This window comes from Verticillium nonalfalfae (assembly GCF_003724135.2).
Source record: "Verticillium nonalfalfae strain VnAa140/NRRL 66861 chromosome Unknown scaffold_22, whole genome shotgun sequence".
In the NCBI taxonomy this organism is placed as follows: Eukaryota; Fungi; Ascomycota; class Sordariomycetes; order Glomerellales; family Plectosphaerellaceae; genus Verticillium; species Verticillium nonalfalfae.
In genome coordinates, this window is record NW_021167247.1 from 63,706 (window position 1) to 80,083 (window position 16,378).

Genomic DNA, 16,378 nt, shown 5'->3' on the forward strand with positions numbered 1-16,378 from the left:
GTCGCCTGGTTGGCAACGTTATGATAACGCTTCACGGTGTCATATTTGCTCCATGTCGATTATTAATGGCAAGTGGATACTCTAGTCTGACGTGCGCTGCCACCAACCTGAAATCTAATGGCGGCCAACGTTATGCCCACCTCAAAACTGAGTAACGTTATCAACGTTTGGACTCCAGCCCTACGATCAATCAAACAGGATGGCGAGCCGGGACAACAAAGCTGCCGACGTAAGTGCATTGCCAAGTCAACCCATCTGATTCGGATGATCATCAGCAACGGTGATAACCAAGGTAACAGGCAGCAAGTCGTCGTGAAAGGGGAGTGATCGCCCAGCGAGAGTACCGGAAGCGACACGCAAATAAGGTTCAGATTCTGCAAGACGAGAACACAGCTTTGAGGAAAGCCATCGAAGATATTGACATTGCTCTCAGGAGTCGGGGGCTACTTGTCGGCGACCTCAGTAAAGTCCTCAATCGTGCTCGACAAGCGGCTGGATTACCCGAGCTACAGTCGAATTCGGAGCCCGGGATCTCGCACGAAGCAGGGCTCTCAAGCAGTGCCCAAGCTCGGCAGCAGATCCCTGAACCAAACCCCCACGACACGCCCATTCAGGCCGTGTCCTCGGTCCCGCAAGGCCTGTCTCACGCTGTAGGACAGCACCAGGGCCACTGGTCAGTCCTATCGCTGGGAAGCGGCCGCATGAGTCCACGTCTCGATTATGGCCTCTGGAATGACACTGATCGGCTCGTTCGTCTCTTTGACCCGCCAGAAGACATACTACCTTACATTGGCGACGACAAAGCAAAGACCATTACTGGTGCCATCTTCTGGAGCTGCATCACGAGAACGGTTGCTCTCTGGAAAGAACACAACCAGGCACGCGCGATCAGTGATGCATCAGAAAATGCTTCCACCACCACGTCGCCCGCCACCGCGTCGCTACGGCACATTTTCTCACTCCAGTCCGTGATGAAGGATGAGACATTTCTGATGTCTCTCGCCCAGTCTCGACTGGACTACAAACGAAAAGGATATACCTTTGTTCGCCTCCAGGAGCAATCCCGCGATAATTCTTCTGCTGAGCTCGCCGACATGCGCCGTCAGGCCACGGACGCTGCTGCGTCACAAGGAAAGCCGCCTTCCATGTGGAAATCGCTCGAGGATGTCGAAGTCATGCTGAAGAGTCACATGACTGAGGATGAAGTTGACCGCATGAGCGCTGTCGCGCAGGGTAACGGCACAGATGAGGACGCCTACTTGTTCAGCATCATCGTCATTTCCCTGGCGAACCATTTCATTTGTTTTGGCGACGGCCCGCGCTGGGACGCAGTCTACATCTCCCTCGCCGTCGGTGGTTGGCTCAAAGTCCTCCAAGATCCAGCAGAGCCCAAGTCATGGGACAAGATCCCGTCAAGTCAGTACTTGACGGGGCCTGACATGGGCGGGGAAACCCGCCCGCATCAGCCCTAGCCGACCTCGTCTCAGTCGCCTGTATTGTACATGGGGATGGGGCAGTGCGACCTCCACGTAAGCTTGCGCCGAGCGAGGCCTTAGATTGGTTGTGGACTCTGATCTCTGGAGTACCCGGAAGTGCCTGGTACAGTCGGTACCTTCAGATCAGCAGAACTATCAAAGCATGAATCGCGCGTCAGCGCAGACGTGCGTCTTATCTCTACACAAACAACGTCATTGCCCCGACCGAGGCACGACGACACCGACATCGAAGCTCCGAGCTCCAACATACTTATCATGGAGGGTGTACCACCTGGCATTCAACTCTCGTCGCAATGTTCGACCGTCGCCAACCGCAGCGCCCAATTGAGCATCGGATTCGAGAAGTTGGCGGCGCAGACGAACGCCGGGAGCCTCATTCACGATGAGCTGAAGGAGCTGGCGTCCATCGTGAACGCACTGTCACAAGGCGCGGAGGAGCTTTCGGCAAACCTGGCCAGTGCGGCCAATCTCCGTGAACAAGTTCGACGACAAATCTCGTCGTCCATGTCCTCATGCGAATTACTCCTCGGTGGCGTGACGACGGACTTGGAGGCAGCCTTGTCAGCCTCGGCACGAGAACAATCAGAACTACAACCCTTCACTGACGCTGCGGAGCTGTGGAGGCTTCACATTGAGACTGTGTTTGCCTTTCAAGACATTGTACACCTGGAAGACGTGGAACAGCAGCAGGGAGTCTTCGCGGCGCTTGAGACCAAACTCGAAGACATCGAACGACTCATGGCTGAGTTTCACTTGTCACACCCAGGACCAGCTCCTGCAGCACCTGAACCATCAATACCGTCGGAGAAACAAGGCGTGCTTCCTGACTACGATACAGCTGTTGCTAGCTCGTCAACTCATGTTGCCACGACACCAAGGAGTGACGTCGGACACCAGCAAGACGATGCACAGCCTGAGGTTCCCCTTTATCATGACTTGAGTCAACGGAAGGGTAAGTCGAAGGCAAAGTCAGCCAGAGCGAAAGGCGTCTTTGGCGGGTTCAACAATATTTTCAAGACGCTTTCCTCCAAAATCAATCCCATCGAACCCCTCGTGACACCACTTTGTCACGCTGCGGCTATTGGTAACATCCCGCAAATTAAGGGCCTTCTCGGCGAAGGCGCCAACATCAACGGCCATAATGAGAAGGGATACACCCCGTTGATCAGCGCTATTCTTGCAAATCGCCTCGACGCCGTCAATTTTCTCATTGATAATTACGCAAAGATCACCACGAAAGACTCGATCAAGAACATGCCGCCGTTGTTCCACGCTGCTGAGGCTGGATATACCGACATTCTGAAGGTTCTACTCAGCCATGGCGCCGATCCGAAGGCCAGCAACACCATCGGAACTCCCCACTTCATTGGGACAGTCGAGAAGGCTCCGCTTGCCTCGGTCGCCCTGCTTTTAGAGCACGGCGCAGACCCCAACGCTGTCAGTGCCGTTGGTCGACACGTCCTGGTTGCTGCCGTCCAGCGCAAAGACCTTCCTGCTGTCCGCCTTCTCCTCGACCATGGCGCCAAGATTTTAGCTACCAACATCACCGGCCAGCCTCTACTGGGCGTCGCCGTGGCAAACAAGCAGCTCGACATGGTCAAGCTTCTCATCGACAATGGCGCCGACGTGAACGCCCGCGCGGGGGCAAACGGGTGTCCCCTCTCCATGGCCGTCAACTCGGGCAACATTGATCTCCTACGTCTGCTGCTCGCTTCCAACGCAAATCCAGACGGCAAGGACGTCAAGAGCGCCCCCGTGCTCGTCAACTCTATCTCCAGTGGCTCGCTTGAGATTGTCACGATGCTTCTCGAGGCGGGGGCCGACGCCGACTCCCGAGACATTACGGGCCGCGCCGGCTTGCTCCTCGCTGTTCAGCAAGACAAGCTTCATATCGCACGCCTCCTACTCAAGCATGGCGCCGCCGCCACCATATCGAATCACTCGGGGACGCACTTCCTTACTGTAGTTGCGAAACAGTCCGTTTCGAGTGAGGGCGAAAAGTCTGAGCTGATGCGACTGCTTCTCAAGGCCGGCGCCAACCCAAACAAACACTCGCTGCCGTGGGGGTATCTATCCAATATGCCGCTAGGCCATTGCATCAAGCATGATAAGATTGAACTCGTGCGCGTGTTATTGGAAGGCGGGGCAGATCCGCACATCACCGTGGCGGCGAGTCCACATTCGCCAAAGTCACCGTTCGAGTATGCGCTTAACCATGACAAAGTGGATGCGATGCGCATCATGCTAGAGCACCAAGATCGAGACAAGAAGGGGTTCAAAGAGAGGGACCCTCTCAAGGCAGGATTCTCGAAAGCGGTCGAGACAGGCAAGAGGGAAATGGTGGACATGTTTCTAGATCAGGGGTTCGGAACCTTGGACCAGGCCATATTTCTCGCGGGAACTTCGGGGCAGAGGGAGCTGTTAGTGGCGCTCGAGCAAAGACAGACTACCGGGTCAAGGCGTGCATCACAAGCAGGATCATCCACGAAGTTGGCTGAGCCGTCCGGTAGCCAGGATGCGGACGAGGCCCCGCCAGCATATGGATCCAGGCGCTCAACTGGGCACAGTATGCTGACGCAAACAGATCATTAGGGAGGTGGAAGTGGTGCTTTTTTTTGCATCTTCACGACGAACGACACTAAAAAACACGTGTCCTTAATTCTATGACATCCCTTCTAAACCCCTCTGTGCCTCGAAAGGCGTGCATGTCCCTCTCGGTAGGCATTTGGCTTGTGCATTGGGGCACGGATTAAATATTGAGAAGACCGCCGTTTACGAGTCGACTGTACTAAGAGTCGACTGTACTAAGAGTCGACTGTACTAAGAGTCGACTGTACTAAGAGTCGACTGTACTAAGAGTCGACTGTACTAAGAGTCGACTGTACTAAGAGTCGACTGTACTAAGAGTCGACTGTACTAAAAGCATTGAGATATTTAAGGCGGCTCTTTGGATCATATGCTTGTTAGCTGCTGTTTAGTGCCAGAGGTCATAGTTTGTTAAACAGAGTCCATAACTCAAAACCCATTGAAGCAAGCAATCTCTGGCCCCCGGTAGGAAAGTAGTGAAGATTAATGGTGAATAATGCAGTGAGAAAGCTCTAAGTACTGTCATGTCATTGTTTGAGGATCATCAATTCCAAGTGACATTCTGAAAAGACTCTCGAAGACTACCAGCATAGCAAGGCAGGGTAGCAAGCTCGCCGTCATGTGGACAGATTCCTGGTCCCCAACGACTAATCATCAAGATGGATGGCGTATCCTCAGCACATTTGGTTTCCATGTTCGAAGCAGAATCAGTCAGTCATTCTCCTTTATTGATCTTTTGACGTGAGGCTATCCGAGGCTATTTTATACCACAACATGAGTAGGTAGATAGTCGTGATGCAAACTCATGGTGTTTCGCGATACTGCTTCCATGAATGACTAGAGAGACCACCTCACAGAATAGTGAAAAGTCTAGCAGCGGCAGATGCAGCTTCCGTAAGGTGGCTGAGATGGTGCGTTGCACTGCAAGACAGATAAGCGAAGGAACAGAGCATGAGGGAAGTCGAGGTTTAACTAACGTATGAGTTGGTGCATGCCCTGCCATACAGGGCCCTGCACTTGGCCGGGCACTGGTTGTTGCCATAGACGCAGCCCAAGCCCTGGCGAGCCTCAAGAGTGGCCGGGGTCACGTCGTTATCGGCGGTGGGAGCAGCAAGGGCCATAACGGCGCTGGCAATGACGAAGAGAATCGAGGTACGCATTTTCGATGTTGTAAGATAGAAGATAGGTGTTCGTTACAATTTGTTGGTTGATGCAACGATAGCTGGTGGGCATCGGATTGTTTTATAGTCACGACCGCTCCCTACAGAGCAGCTAGATCACGGTGACTCCTGAGTGTACAGCCAATCTGCAGTCTGTTTCATCACCAGACTCACTAGCAAGCAAATTGTGCAGGACTTGGCCCCAAGTATGGCAACATTCACCAGACGATCTCAACGCCAAAACGCCATGATGCGAGGGTGAGAGGAGTACATAGCCGCCATTCAAACGCTTTTCCTATTTCAAACAATACTCGATCAGTGAGCCTCCGAATCTGATTTGGGAATATTTAGCGGGCTCTGGCCGCTCAGCGTGGCCTCAGAACCTCTGTTGTCTGCATTTGACCTCTGGGATGCAGATCCCGCCACGGCCATATGCAAAACCATACCAGCTGGAACAGCGATCAAAATACCATCTACCCCAAGTTGCATAGGCTAGCCTGTCTTTCACAGCATTGTCGTCGGCGACCTCGCTCCGTCGATTGCATACTATTTGACGCCACTTCTGCGGGTCGGTCCTAGAATGAGCCGCTGCATTGGTGTCTTACACTGTGGTCTGGATGTTTGGCTAGGCATCTCCTCAGCGGATCGCTACACGCGCTGTCAAATTGGAGACAGCAAATCGCCAGCATTGTCACAATGCAGTGTTTTGATTGAAGCAGGCGCCAGCGGCGGCTGATCTGCAGCGTCAGTCCTGGATACAAGAGATTGCCGTATCTTACGCCGGAGCCGGTGGTATGGCCAAGTCTGTGGGAAAAGCACTCAGCGTCGTTCGCCACGTAAATCGAGATGTGAACCAATTTGACGCCCTGAAGCGAACGACATCTTGTTAGCATGCAGCGAAGCAACATGGAGCCCGTGGATGGTCAAAACCTGGTCAAACTCGTCTCGAATTCTTGCAATTTGTTATATTAAGTTGGCGAACCTATACCTCGAACCACCTAGCGTCAACCCTCGGCTTGCACAATGTCAGCCACGACAGCATACTCATCGTGCGAAGCCGTGACCTCCAGTTCACCCTTCTCAAATCTCCCCTCAGGCAAGAACACGACACCATCGGCATCCGTAACCCCTGTAAACTCAAGCTTCGGCCCCTGTCGCACATATACCAGCGCCCCCTTGACCGGGGAAGGATCGCCAAACACAGGTGGTCCAGACGGGACCTTGCGCTCCCCAAGGACCCGGATGAACGGCTTTCGCAGCTTGACCTTGATGAGCGGTAGCCTGAGAGATGGAATGGCCGCCCGATACACCCTCAACTCGGGGTCTCCAAGGAGATTAAGCGTGTATATGGCCCAGCGATCGGCGCCAGCTATGAAGCCAGACGTACCGAAGGTGGCAATACGGCTGTCATTCAGCAAGCCAAGATGACGTGTGGCAGTCAGGCGATGGAAGAAGGCGCGTTGGAAATTATCTCCCACGCCGATCCAGGAGAAGCGCGTATTGCCAATGTAGGCGACCGCGCCGCCGTTGGGATTCTTAATGAGAGCCTCGCTCATGGAGTCCTGCTCGTCAAACTGGTTGGTCAGGCAGGAGTCAGCATAGGCGATGAAGCCAAGGGGTCCATTGGTGAGGTTGCTCGCCGTGTTCACGGACAGTGAACAGCAGCCGTTGCTATTGCCGTGGCCAGAGAGTGAGACGATATGCGGGGCTGCATCGAGAGCAGAGCGGAGATTCGAGACAGTCAAGAAATCTACCGGAGCAGCGATGCGATCGATAAAAGGCAAGTCAAACTCGTCTTCGTAGAAGCGCTGGTGGCGGTCGATACCAGGCAGTTCGCTGCGGATCTGCTTGCGGAGGATTTCCTGGTCGGCCATGGAGCCGTCAGCGCCACGGGGATTGAATTCATACAGCTGAGGTGTGCGCTCGGCAAGGGGGCCATGGATGATGACCCAAGGGCTTCGCATAGGCCAACTGATGCGCGTGCCGAAGATATTCATTTGGAATCTGCTTGGAGACGAATCTGTGGCCGATGTAGCAAAATACCAGCCTCGAACTACGGGATTCGCGTCCGTCTTGTAAGGAAGAACTCGACGATCGTCCTCGGTGATACGCGCGATGACATCCCAGGCAAAAGAGTCTGGTGCTGCGTCTCTCTTGAGCAGGGACCGCGACTGTGTAGCATCGTGACTATACTGTCCGTCGGCGGGAACGGCATTGCCCGTTGGCCAGAAAACAGCGCGGGAGCCCCAATCTGCGGCTGCGAGAACCAGATCACGAGGCCACTGGCGGTTTGCCGCCCGCCAACCCAGGCGGCCGAGTCTCTCGTATGCCAGCGTCTTATTCACAAAGGTGTTGGCCTCGGCTGCGGTCTCAACTGGAGCACGGCCAACACTGAGCTCGGTCTGCAGGTTAACTCCATCAATATCAGAGCCGTCAAGACGGAATTGGCCGTAGACGCCGTTACCAATAGCATCCCAATCATGAGGTGGCGTGTACACGTAGGGCATTTGGAAAGTGACTGGCCCGAACCTAACCGGTCGTGTCCGTACAACCCAGCTGGTAAGACTGGCATAGTAGAAGTCGGTTGGCAGCGTGTTCCAGGCATAGATGAACTGCAGCCCAGCGTTCACCAGCGACGATGGGCCCTCGACACGAACAAAATTGGTCGCCGTTGCGCTTCGCGTGGCGTAGTCATCGGCTGTTGTGAAGTACCAACCGGGCGACGTGCTGCTCGAAGTACCAGCCGCGTCGTACCGGATGAGAGCTCCCGTGTCGGGTCTGACAAGCAGATTGTCCGTGCTCGCACCCCACCAGGTACCGGGGTTCACGGCGTGGATGCGAAGATGAGAGCCTGTCCAGAAAGACTTGTTGTTGGCAGGCGGATTGACCGTCAGTGGAGGCCCAATTCCACCCTCGAGCGCACCCGCCACTCGACGCACAGGAACAATGCTCGTGTCACCGCCGAGAAGAAGCCAGTTGACGCCCCAGCGGGTACGGGCATCCTTGAGGAACCGACGGATGACCTCCTGGAGATCACGAGATCCAGCGCGGAAGTTACCCCAGCGACCCGCTACGATATCTGTGATCGAGACAACCCTAGTGGAAATACCACGGGCGCGCTTGGCTTCAGCGAGACGCTCAAACTCCTTGATAAGGCCCGGTCGAGTAACTCCAGGAGCGATAGCCACGGGGTCCCAGGTCACATCATCCGTGATGATGAGGTAGTCGCTTCGCAGCTCAATGATGGGCCAGTCCCGACGAATGCTGCCGATCACGATGGGATTGATGACCTGTGAGATCGCCACATCCCGAAGGCGTGACGCCTCGGCAGCACCACTGATGAAACGCTCTGGCTCGGGAATAACACGACTCTTGTCGACATCTTTGCCATAGATCTTGGAGAACTCGGCAATCGCTTCGTTCTGGTCTTTGTCCGTCATGCATGGCGTCTTGACAGCGTCGATGGCAAGCTGGACATGTGTGCACAGCTCTAACTGGCCCTTAAGTGTATACCGGATGGGCGTCACCTCAACGACGGCAATGCGGTTAGCCCCGATGGTCTCAATGCGGACAGCTTGTACAATGTGTGGTGGATTCTTGGCTGCCTCCACGTAGGCTTCGGGGATCGGTGGCGCGAAAGGGGGAGCTGGCAGTTTATCCTTCTCGTCGACCGGGGACCGGTCCGGGCGATGAATAGACCGGCAGGTGCAGTCACCAGCGCAGTGGATAGTCGTGTCTCCAGCAGGATGGGAGCCTTGAAACGCTCCGCCGCCGCCTGGCCGGTACTGTTGCGCGGGAACGACAAGCGTCCCCGCGTCCGCGACAAGCTCCCATTTGTCCTCGACAATCTTTAGACTGCCAGGCCAGAAAGGTTCGGGGAGAGCAAGGCGCAACTGAGTTCGTGGGAGGGCGGGAGTGCCAGGCTCTCCAGTGCTGTTCAGATCCTCGAGCTTGACAATGACGCCGAAGGGCGTCTGGCTCAAGGTCAGACCCTTTGTATCGAAGTGAAGCGACACACAGACTGAATTGTCCTTGGTCTTGTGTACTTCGGTGCGCATATTGATAATAGCAGAACAGACGATACTGGGTGGGGTGGTAAACAAGTAATGTTGAAAATAACGTTGGAATAAGTATCAGATGTAGATCGGCAACATGAGGCTCTCCCCATAATTCTCTGAAACCTTTGTAATTTATATCATGAAAGGGTCCTCGTCGTCAAGATATTCTGGGGGAAGCTTTCGCGTTGCATCCAGCTGACCTACTGTTCGCTCCCACGCTGCAGCCCTTCGGACTTCAGCTGCGGCTACTCACGCGGCTGACCCCGACGCCATTGCGACGCCCAGGGACAAATCCCATTGATGAAAGACGACACACCGAGAAGCCACTTGATAGGCAACAACGACGATATGACGGTGGCTGAAATTGTGTCGACCACTCAGCCTCCGGCAATGTAACTTTGGAAACATGCAAAAGTCCTGGACCTGTGAGATGAAGTTATTGGGACGCCTTTTCGCTCAGGGCTGAGCTTGTGTTTGAAAGTTTTGACGCTGAGATGCATGCCTATCTTTCGAATGGCTGCGTCATCCTCCTGGCGTTACGGAGCCTGGTCTAGCCTGTGTGTGAAAATACTCTCGCAGGTTCATCACATGGTATTCCAGGGTTCACCTGACTGATACTTCAACAGGCTGATGATATCCCCTTTTGGCTTGTCCAGCTGGCCTTCACAGGGCAACTTTGACCTTGCTGCTGGTAGAGACCATTCTTTGTTTAGGCTGAGCCATCCCTGTAGCCTATCTTGATCGTGCATCCAGGCTGACGGTGCAGATGGGTCAGCTCTTGGTCACCTTTGGCCTACAGTCTGACATAACCGTGAATTCAAATTGGCGTGTCGACGGTGACTGAAAAACCTCGTGGCCAGTGCTCAATGAGAATCGACATCCGATTCGGTTTACCACCGAGCTATGATCTCTCGGAGACGCCATCGGGACTGGCTGAGTGGGACAATAGCGAAGAAGCTTCTTGGTCATTGTCTCGAAAGATCGCATCGAAGACTGTACTCCCGTTAACGTTGTACATCTAGAAACATCAGTCTGGGGTCTCTTCTTCTGAAGCAGCGCCAATGACGGACGTCATGCCAGGCGGACTTGATCTACATTCGCCTGAGAACTAATGCGACACGCCCTTCTAGTGAGCTGAACGCATCCATGTGTAACGTCTTGCCCATGGCCCGACAGATGCGAATTGTTGTGGTAAGATCTTACGTTCATCGCCCTCCGATCATGGCAAGGTTCAGACAACTCTGTCGGCAATGAACGAAGCCGGTACTCCTGGGACTCTCGCAGCGTGCTCACAGTACGCGACGAGGTGTGCCCAGGCTGCGCACTCATGCCAAGGCACGTGGTTGAAGACATCAGGAGCACTAGGATGATGTTCGTTATAGAACAGATTGAATTCCGGCGACAGAAGTCTCTTGCTAGTTAAATATTCCTCAATCTCATGAACCCGAGAACTCGTCTTTCGGTCGCAGCATTGCGCCATGTCCTAAGTCGATGCCAGGACGCTGGGTAGCCCTGCCGGTGAGCCCGGAGTCCCCGTACGTCATCTAAATCTCCCCAAAAGCCGCGAATCACGCCGGCGAATAACCCCGGGTGGGCAAGCTGCCCCGAGTCACGGCGTGGCTGAGCATGGATCTCACGAAGGGAAGCCCCCGCACAGGACTGCTAGAGGCGTCTGCAGGCACCACAGAATAAGAATAAGCTTACCGGGTCAATCGTGAGCTAGGCGTTGGGCACCTTCCCGAAGAAGCAGGTGGCTAAAGGATTCAGTGACCTGCCGAAAGCTGGCAGCCAAGCAGATGATCGCTTCTCGAGAGCTCCTCATGCCAAGATAGTCAAGCCCAGCGGGGTCGCCAACCAGGGCCTGCTTATCTCGAGACTTGTCACCTGCCAAGCCCACTACTGTAGCATCGCGTCTTACGTGCTTGCGTCTCGCCGGCGTCGGTCGAAGAAAACACTGGCGACGAGCTCGATAATCCGCCAGCCTCCTCATCATCGTGGCCATGGCATTCTCCACCCCGATGCTTGCCACGCCGGTCTGGCGGAGTCCCAAAGGACCTTGAGAACTCCATGGCAATCGTCTCTGAGAGGAAGGTGATCAACAGGTACTCCAGGTACATATAGATCGACAGTCCCGGGTGGTAGCATCGCGTTCTGTCACCCTATCGAAGTCGCATCGTCCTCCTGGTACTCTTCATTGGGGTTACTTCAATACCGACATCGTCAACATGGTCCGCCTTACTTCTGCCGTCCTCGGTTCTGCTGTAGCTGGCCTAGCCAGCGCGGCTGGCGCCGGTTCCAAGGAACAATACGCCTCGGGTGAGGTTCACCACCGCATCATGGGCATCAAGATGGTTTGTTCCCTTCCGCGCTTCCCTTCCCAACATGACTGATGCTAACAAGCTTCACAGGCTCAGTGGGAGGCTGAGATGGCCAATGGTGAAATGGACGCCGCGCGCTTCCCTGAGCTTGGTTACACTCCTTGCGTGAACGGGTTCGCTGCTGCCATTCCTGGCGACCCTCTTAACACCTTCAGGTGCAGCAACGTATGGAGCTACCCTCTTCCTTCTCAAATCTTCTCAGATCATTAACGACGGTTATTCTACAGATTGACCTCTACCACTTCCTCACCCACGAGCAGCTCGGCAGCTGGGGTGGCCGTGGCTCCTCCTCCTGGGGTTGGACTTCTGCCGATGGCCGTGAATTCGTTGCCATTGGCCAGTACGACGGTACTGCCTTTGCTGAGATCACCAAGGAGGGTAAGCTCAGCTACGTTGGTCGTCTTCCCCAGTACGATGCCATTGGCTCCAACTGGCGTGAGATTCGTATCGTCGGCGACATTGTTGTCATTGGCTCTGAGGCCATCAAGCACGGCGTCCAGTTCTTCGACATGAAGAAGGTCCTCGACCTTGACCCTGCCAACCCCAAGAACTTCACGCAGGCCGATCTGACCGGTCACTGGGACGAGCTTCCTGTCGGCCGTACCCACAACATTGTGGTCAACCACGAGCTCAACTACGCCATCGCTGCTGGCTCCGTCGGTGGCAACGCAACCATTCGTGTCCGAGACAACCTGCCCTGCCGTGGCGGGTTGATCTTCCTTGACATCAGCGACCCGACAAACGTCACTAGCCCTGGGTGCGCTGCCGGCGACGGCTACGTTCACGACGCCGAATGTCTCGTGTACCGTGGTCCCGACACGCGCTACTACGGCCGTGATATCTGCTACGGCTACAACGAGGACACTCTCACCATTTACGACGTGACGAACAAGGTCGGTAACGTCACCAACATCATCTCCATCTCCGACTTCCCTGGCGCCGAGTACATCCACCAGGGTGTCGTCAACAACGAGACATGGCAGGAGTACCTCTTCCTCGACGACGAGTTTGACGAGCGCGACGCCAAGGTCGGGCCCATGACCAAGGGTCTTCCCACCACCCACATCTTCGACATCCGTGATCTCGAGAAGCCCGTCTACACTGGAAACTACGCTGGCAAGACTCGCTCCATTGACCACAACCAGTACATCGTCAACGGTCTCCTTTACCAGTCCAACTACGGCAACGGCCTGAACGTTCTCGACACCAGCAGCGTCACCAAGGACCCTACCGGTGCCAGCATCTGCGAGGTCGGCCACTTTGACATCCACCCCGAGGACGATGAGGCGCCCGGCGGCGGCGTGGTCGCCTTCACCGGCTCGTGGTCTTCGTACGCCAACTTCAAGTCCGGCTTCATCTTCGTCCACACCATTGAGCGCGGCAGCTTCGTCGTCAAGCTGACCTCCAAGACGTGCCCCAAGCCCCCCAAGTGCAGCTCCAACAACTGCATGCGCGCCCTCCGCGCCTCGCACATCCCCGGCCGTCTCGAGGATTCGATTGAGTTCTGTGGTAACTTCACCGTCCGCCAGGAGACCGACGAAAAGCTCGTGCCGTCCTACGCCGCCAAGGCCTGCGGTGGCGAGAACCGCGATGTCGTCGAGCGCGTCAGCAGCGCCTGCGCTTGTATTCCCAAGACAGAGGTGCCTGAGCTCCCCCGGACGACCACCCGTCCCCCTGTGCCCACGGTCCTCCCCCCTTAAAGGTTGCGCGCCCTCTACCATGTACTAGTAAACATAGGCGCGCCCTATTCTGCGCCTAGGACCCATGGGATTGACAGTCGTGGGGGAAAATGAATCATGAGCCACATACGAAGAAAGAAACTTTCCACATTCCGTTCACGTGTTTCTTGGCATGGCGTGACTGAACCTAATTTCGGAGCCGGATGCCGCTCCGATGTGTCAACAGTAGCGGCCTCCACTCGACTTTGGTGCAGAAGCCGCTTAATCATCAACTGTTGACCAGCTTCATCAACTCACTTAGGGCCCTGACTCCCGTCCTAGCCTCCAATCCCTGTAGTACCTGTCAAAAAGGTAGGCAGGCCGTTCCAGAATCCTGACTACAATGTCTCACATGGATCCAGTGGGGTAGAAGATGTGGTCTGAGGCAACTAAACATGTCATTATTTGCCTTCCGGCAGTTTAGCTTTAGCATTGCGTGCCCCCTTGGTGTGAGAATTCCCTTGCAACGAGCGAGGGGGGTAAATTACCGCACCAGCTCTTCATTCCTGCTGTGGTCAATTTGCCTTGTCCTCGTAGAACCTATGAGGCAGACCAGACCGTTGGTGTTCCTTAGAAAGCTTAGGTAGGTTCTGGCAACAATTTATCCGACACAAACGCTAATCGGGAAACGCTACGTCAGCCTTGTCACGCTACCGACCGCTTCGCCCAACATGGCGCCGCGGGAGCCGAAGGAGCTGCGCTGATACCAAGATAAGGGACCAAAAGAAGCTAATAGGTTGCTGGATCAATCGTCAGTCGACTGCCGTTGGCGGAATGACTAGTGCTTTACATCAAACTGTATGAGGAGGCCCTCACCAACTCATGGACTCGCAGGTCCACGATTGACACCTTGATGCGCATCGCTGACCAGGCAATCAAGGGGTTGGAAGGAAGCTTCGCCCTCGCATCACTGATCCTGGAAAGCAATTCCATGTTCTCATGACGTGGCTACCAAATCTGCAAAGCATCCAACCCCTGCTGATGAACGGCTCCGAATTCTTGGATTAGATTCTAAAATCTGCTTCTCCGGCCGTGTGTCCCGCATTAGCTGCTCCAGAATGCAGGTCCCATAACTGAGCCGCCAGTAGGCTCTCCTGAGGAATGAAAACTGGCTCGTCGGCGATGAAACACCTGCTATGCAGGCCAAGCAAGGGATGACTGTATGAGGACAAGCCTTTTAAGTTTGGCTTGTCCATAGGCCTTCGCCTACCGCGTCCATCCGGTCTGCTGCCTGTTCTTTCCGTCTGCCGGTCCATCACTGTCCAAATCTTCCTCTGAGATCCAGACCTCGGTTCTCTTCTGGATACCAGGCTCCAGTGGGATGTCACTGTGGTCGCTTTTGGCGTTCGATCCGCGGCGCCCCGCCTGGACATACGTCTCAGGACGCCCAACGTTGTCTCCGCGGAGCTTGCTCGCCAAGTAGGCGGAGCGAGATTGCGAGTTTGGGGCGTAGGAGGAGTTGGTCGGGGTTTCTTTCTCGCCAAAGAAATAGACGTAGATCTGGCGAGACAGGGCAACGTTGGCGGCGATGATACCCAGGAACAGCTCGGCATTGGAATAGATGGCGGTTCTGGCATATACCCCTGCGTGGTCCTTGTGGTTAGCAGACAACAGGTACAACAACCGTGTGGTGAACATACAACTGAGATCCGACGTGACGAGGCCTAACGATGATGCCCTCACTATACCAAATCCAGTGGCGCTGCAAATCATCAGCGACATGAACCGCAACATGTACACAACAGGCCTTCGACTCACATCAGGCCGAGGCCCATGAGGCAGCAGACAGAAACCTTAGTCTTGAATGGAATTTGAACATTCCATACAACAATTAGCGGGAGGAACGAGCAAAGAAGATCCGTCAGCACCGAGTAGGCTGCGCACAGGTGGATGGGTCAGTGGTGATCCATACAAAGCTTGAGAGGGGAGGGGCCCGCAACATACAGATCGTCAGATAGATTGAGTAGATCCGAATCTTGGGTTCCCAGCACGTGCCAACACCTGTCCAGTACGCCGAGACAGGATCACACTCCGCCAGCAGGATGATGATACAGCCAAAGTTCGTCACAACAAGCCCAGCCATGACGCTATACAGGGTGATTTTCAGCGGCTTCGTGTTCTTGATGCGCAGGAGCAGAAGCATGATCGAACACTTGAGCAAGCAGATGCTTGCGAACAGGAGAATCTGCGCGAACCAGCCCAACATGTTGCTAGTCTGGTAATCGTGTTTCTCGAGGTACCACCTGTGTCGGCCGTTTCCAAACGTACCCTGCGCGACCTGTACTCCGAATCGAGCCGTGGCGAGGACCGTCACCATGGCCATGGTGTAGTCGTCCCATCCCAGGTTGTGGCGCGCGAGACGCACCCATAAGCGGAGGACGCTGGTGATGATAACAAAGGCTATAAGCGTACCAGATATGCCAATCAGCGATGGGTTGATATTTTCGTCCGGTGGTAGCGGGTTCGGGGGTTTGACGACGGCCATGATGAGGGAGGGAGAATAGGTCGTAGGTCTATGCCCAGCAAAGATCTAACAATCACAGCACTGTGGCTTGACGAAGGAGAAAAGAGGATTTAGGGATCAACATCCAACGTTTGGGGCTCATGCGATTGTCGCTAGTAATGTATAATCTCGTCCGAATCGCTTGAGACCTGTTCCGCTTGTTGACAGAGCCGGGAAAGTTGCCGTGAGTACCATGCAAACCGGTGAGGAGGCAGGTTGCCATAGCGGACAGACTGAAAGCTCCGAGTAAGGGGGAAGGTTGAAGCTGCCGTCAGAGGCTGTAACCCGACCCTTGGCCGTTCTTTGTCCCTCGTGTTGACCGTGGGGGATGGTTGCCAGAGCTGAGTTCGTCCTCTGCTAGCCCTTGAAGATTGTGACATTTCAGCAGGGGGGATGACTCGAAGTGTTGCTGGCAGCGTGGGCATTTCCACGTGTGCGAACAGGTTCAAGCAGCGGCCTTGTACAGAAATGGCCATCGC

The 16,378-nt window shown here is 55.0% G+C and overlaps 5 protein-coding genes across 5 annotated transcripts; 3 read left to right on the forward strand and 2 right to left on the reverse strand.

Annotated features, from left to right (window-relative positions):
• Positions 1-199: 199 nt before the first annotated feature.
• D7B24_003942 (uncharacterized protein) lies at positions 200-1,472 on the forward strand (the record flags this gene model as incomplete). The annotated part of the gene is made up of 2 exons (XM_028638127.1): positions 200-229; positions 300-1,472. The coding sequence occupies 2 exons, from the start codon at positions 200-202 to the stop codon at positions 1,470-1,472; spliced, it is 1,203 nt and encodes a 400-aa protein (XP_028497014.1).
• Positions 1,473-1,751: 279 nt separating this feature from the next.
• Positions 1,752-4,088, forward strand: D7B24_003943 (uncharacterized protein; the record flags this gene model as incomplete). The annotated part of the gene is made up of 1 exon (XM_028638128.1): positions 1,752-4,088. The coding sequence occupies one exon, from the start codon at positions 1,752-1,754 to the stop codon at positions 4,086-4,088; it is 2,337 nt and encodes a 778-aa protein (XP_028497015.1).
• A 2,158-nt stretch (positions 4,089-6,246) lies between these two features.
• D7B24_003944 (uncharacterized protein) lies at positions 6,247-9,573 on the reverse strand (the record flags this gene model as incomplete). Its single annotated transcript, XM_028638129.1, has 2 exons — positions 6,247-9,325; positions 9,554-9,573. 2 exons carry the CDS (start codon positions 9,571-9,573, stop codon positions 6,247-6,249), a joined length of 3,099 nt encoding a protein of 1,032 aa, XP_028497016.1.
• Positions 9,574-11,525: 1,952 nt separating this feature from the next.
• On the forward strand, positions 11,526-13,378 carry D7B24_003945 (uncharacterized protein; the record flags this gene model as incomplete). Its single annotated transcript, XM_028638130.1, has 3 exons — positions 11,526-11,651; positions 11,709-11,843; positions 11,906-13,378. The coding sequence occupies 3 exons, from the start codon at positions 11,526-11,528 to the stop codon at positions 13,376-13,378; spliced, it is 1,734 nt and encodes a 577-aa protein (XP_028497017.1).
• Positions 13,379-14,602: 1,224 nt separating this feature from the next.
• D7B24_003946 (uncharacterized protein) lies at positions 14,603-15,881 on the reverse strand (the record flags this gene model as incomplete). The annotated part of the gene is made up of 2 exons (XM_028638131.1): positions 14,603-14,979; positions 15,341-15,881. 2 exons carry the CDS (start codon positions 15,879-15,881, stop codon positions 14,603-14,605), a joined length of 918 nt encoding a protein of 305 aa, XP_028497018.1.
• Between the last annotated feature and the right edge of the window lie 497 nt (positions 15,882-16,378).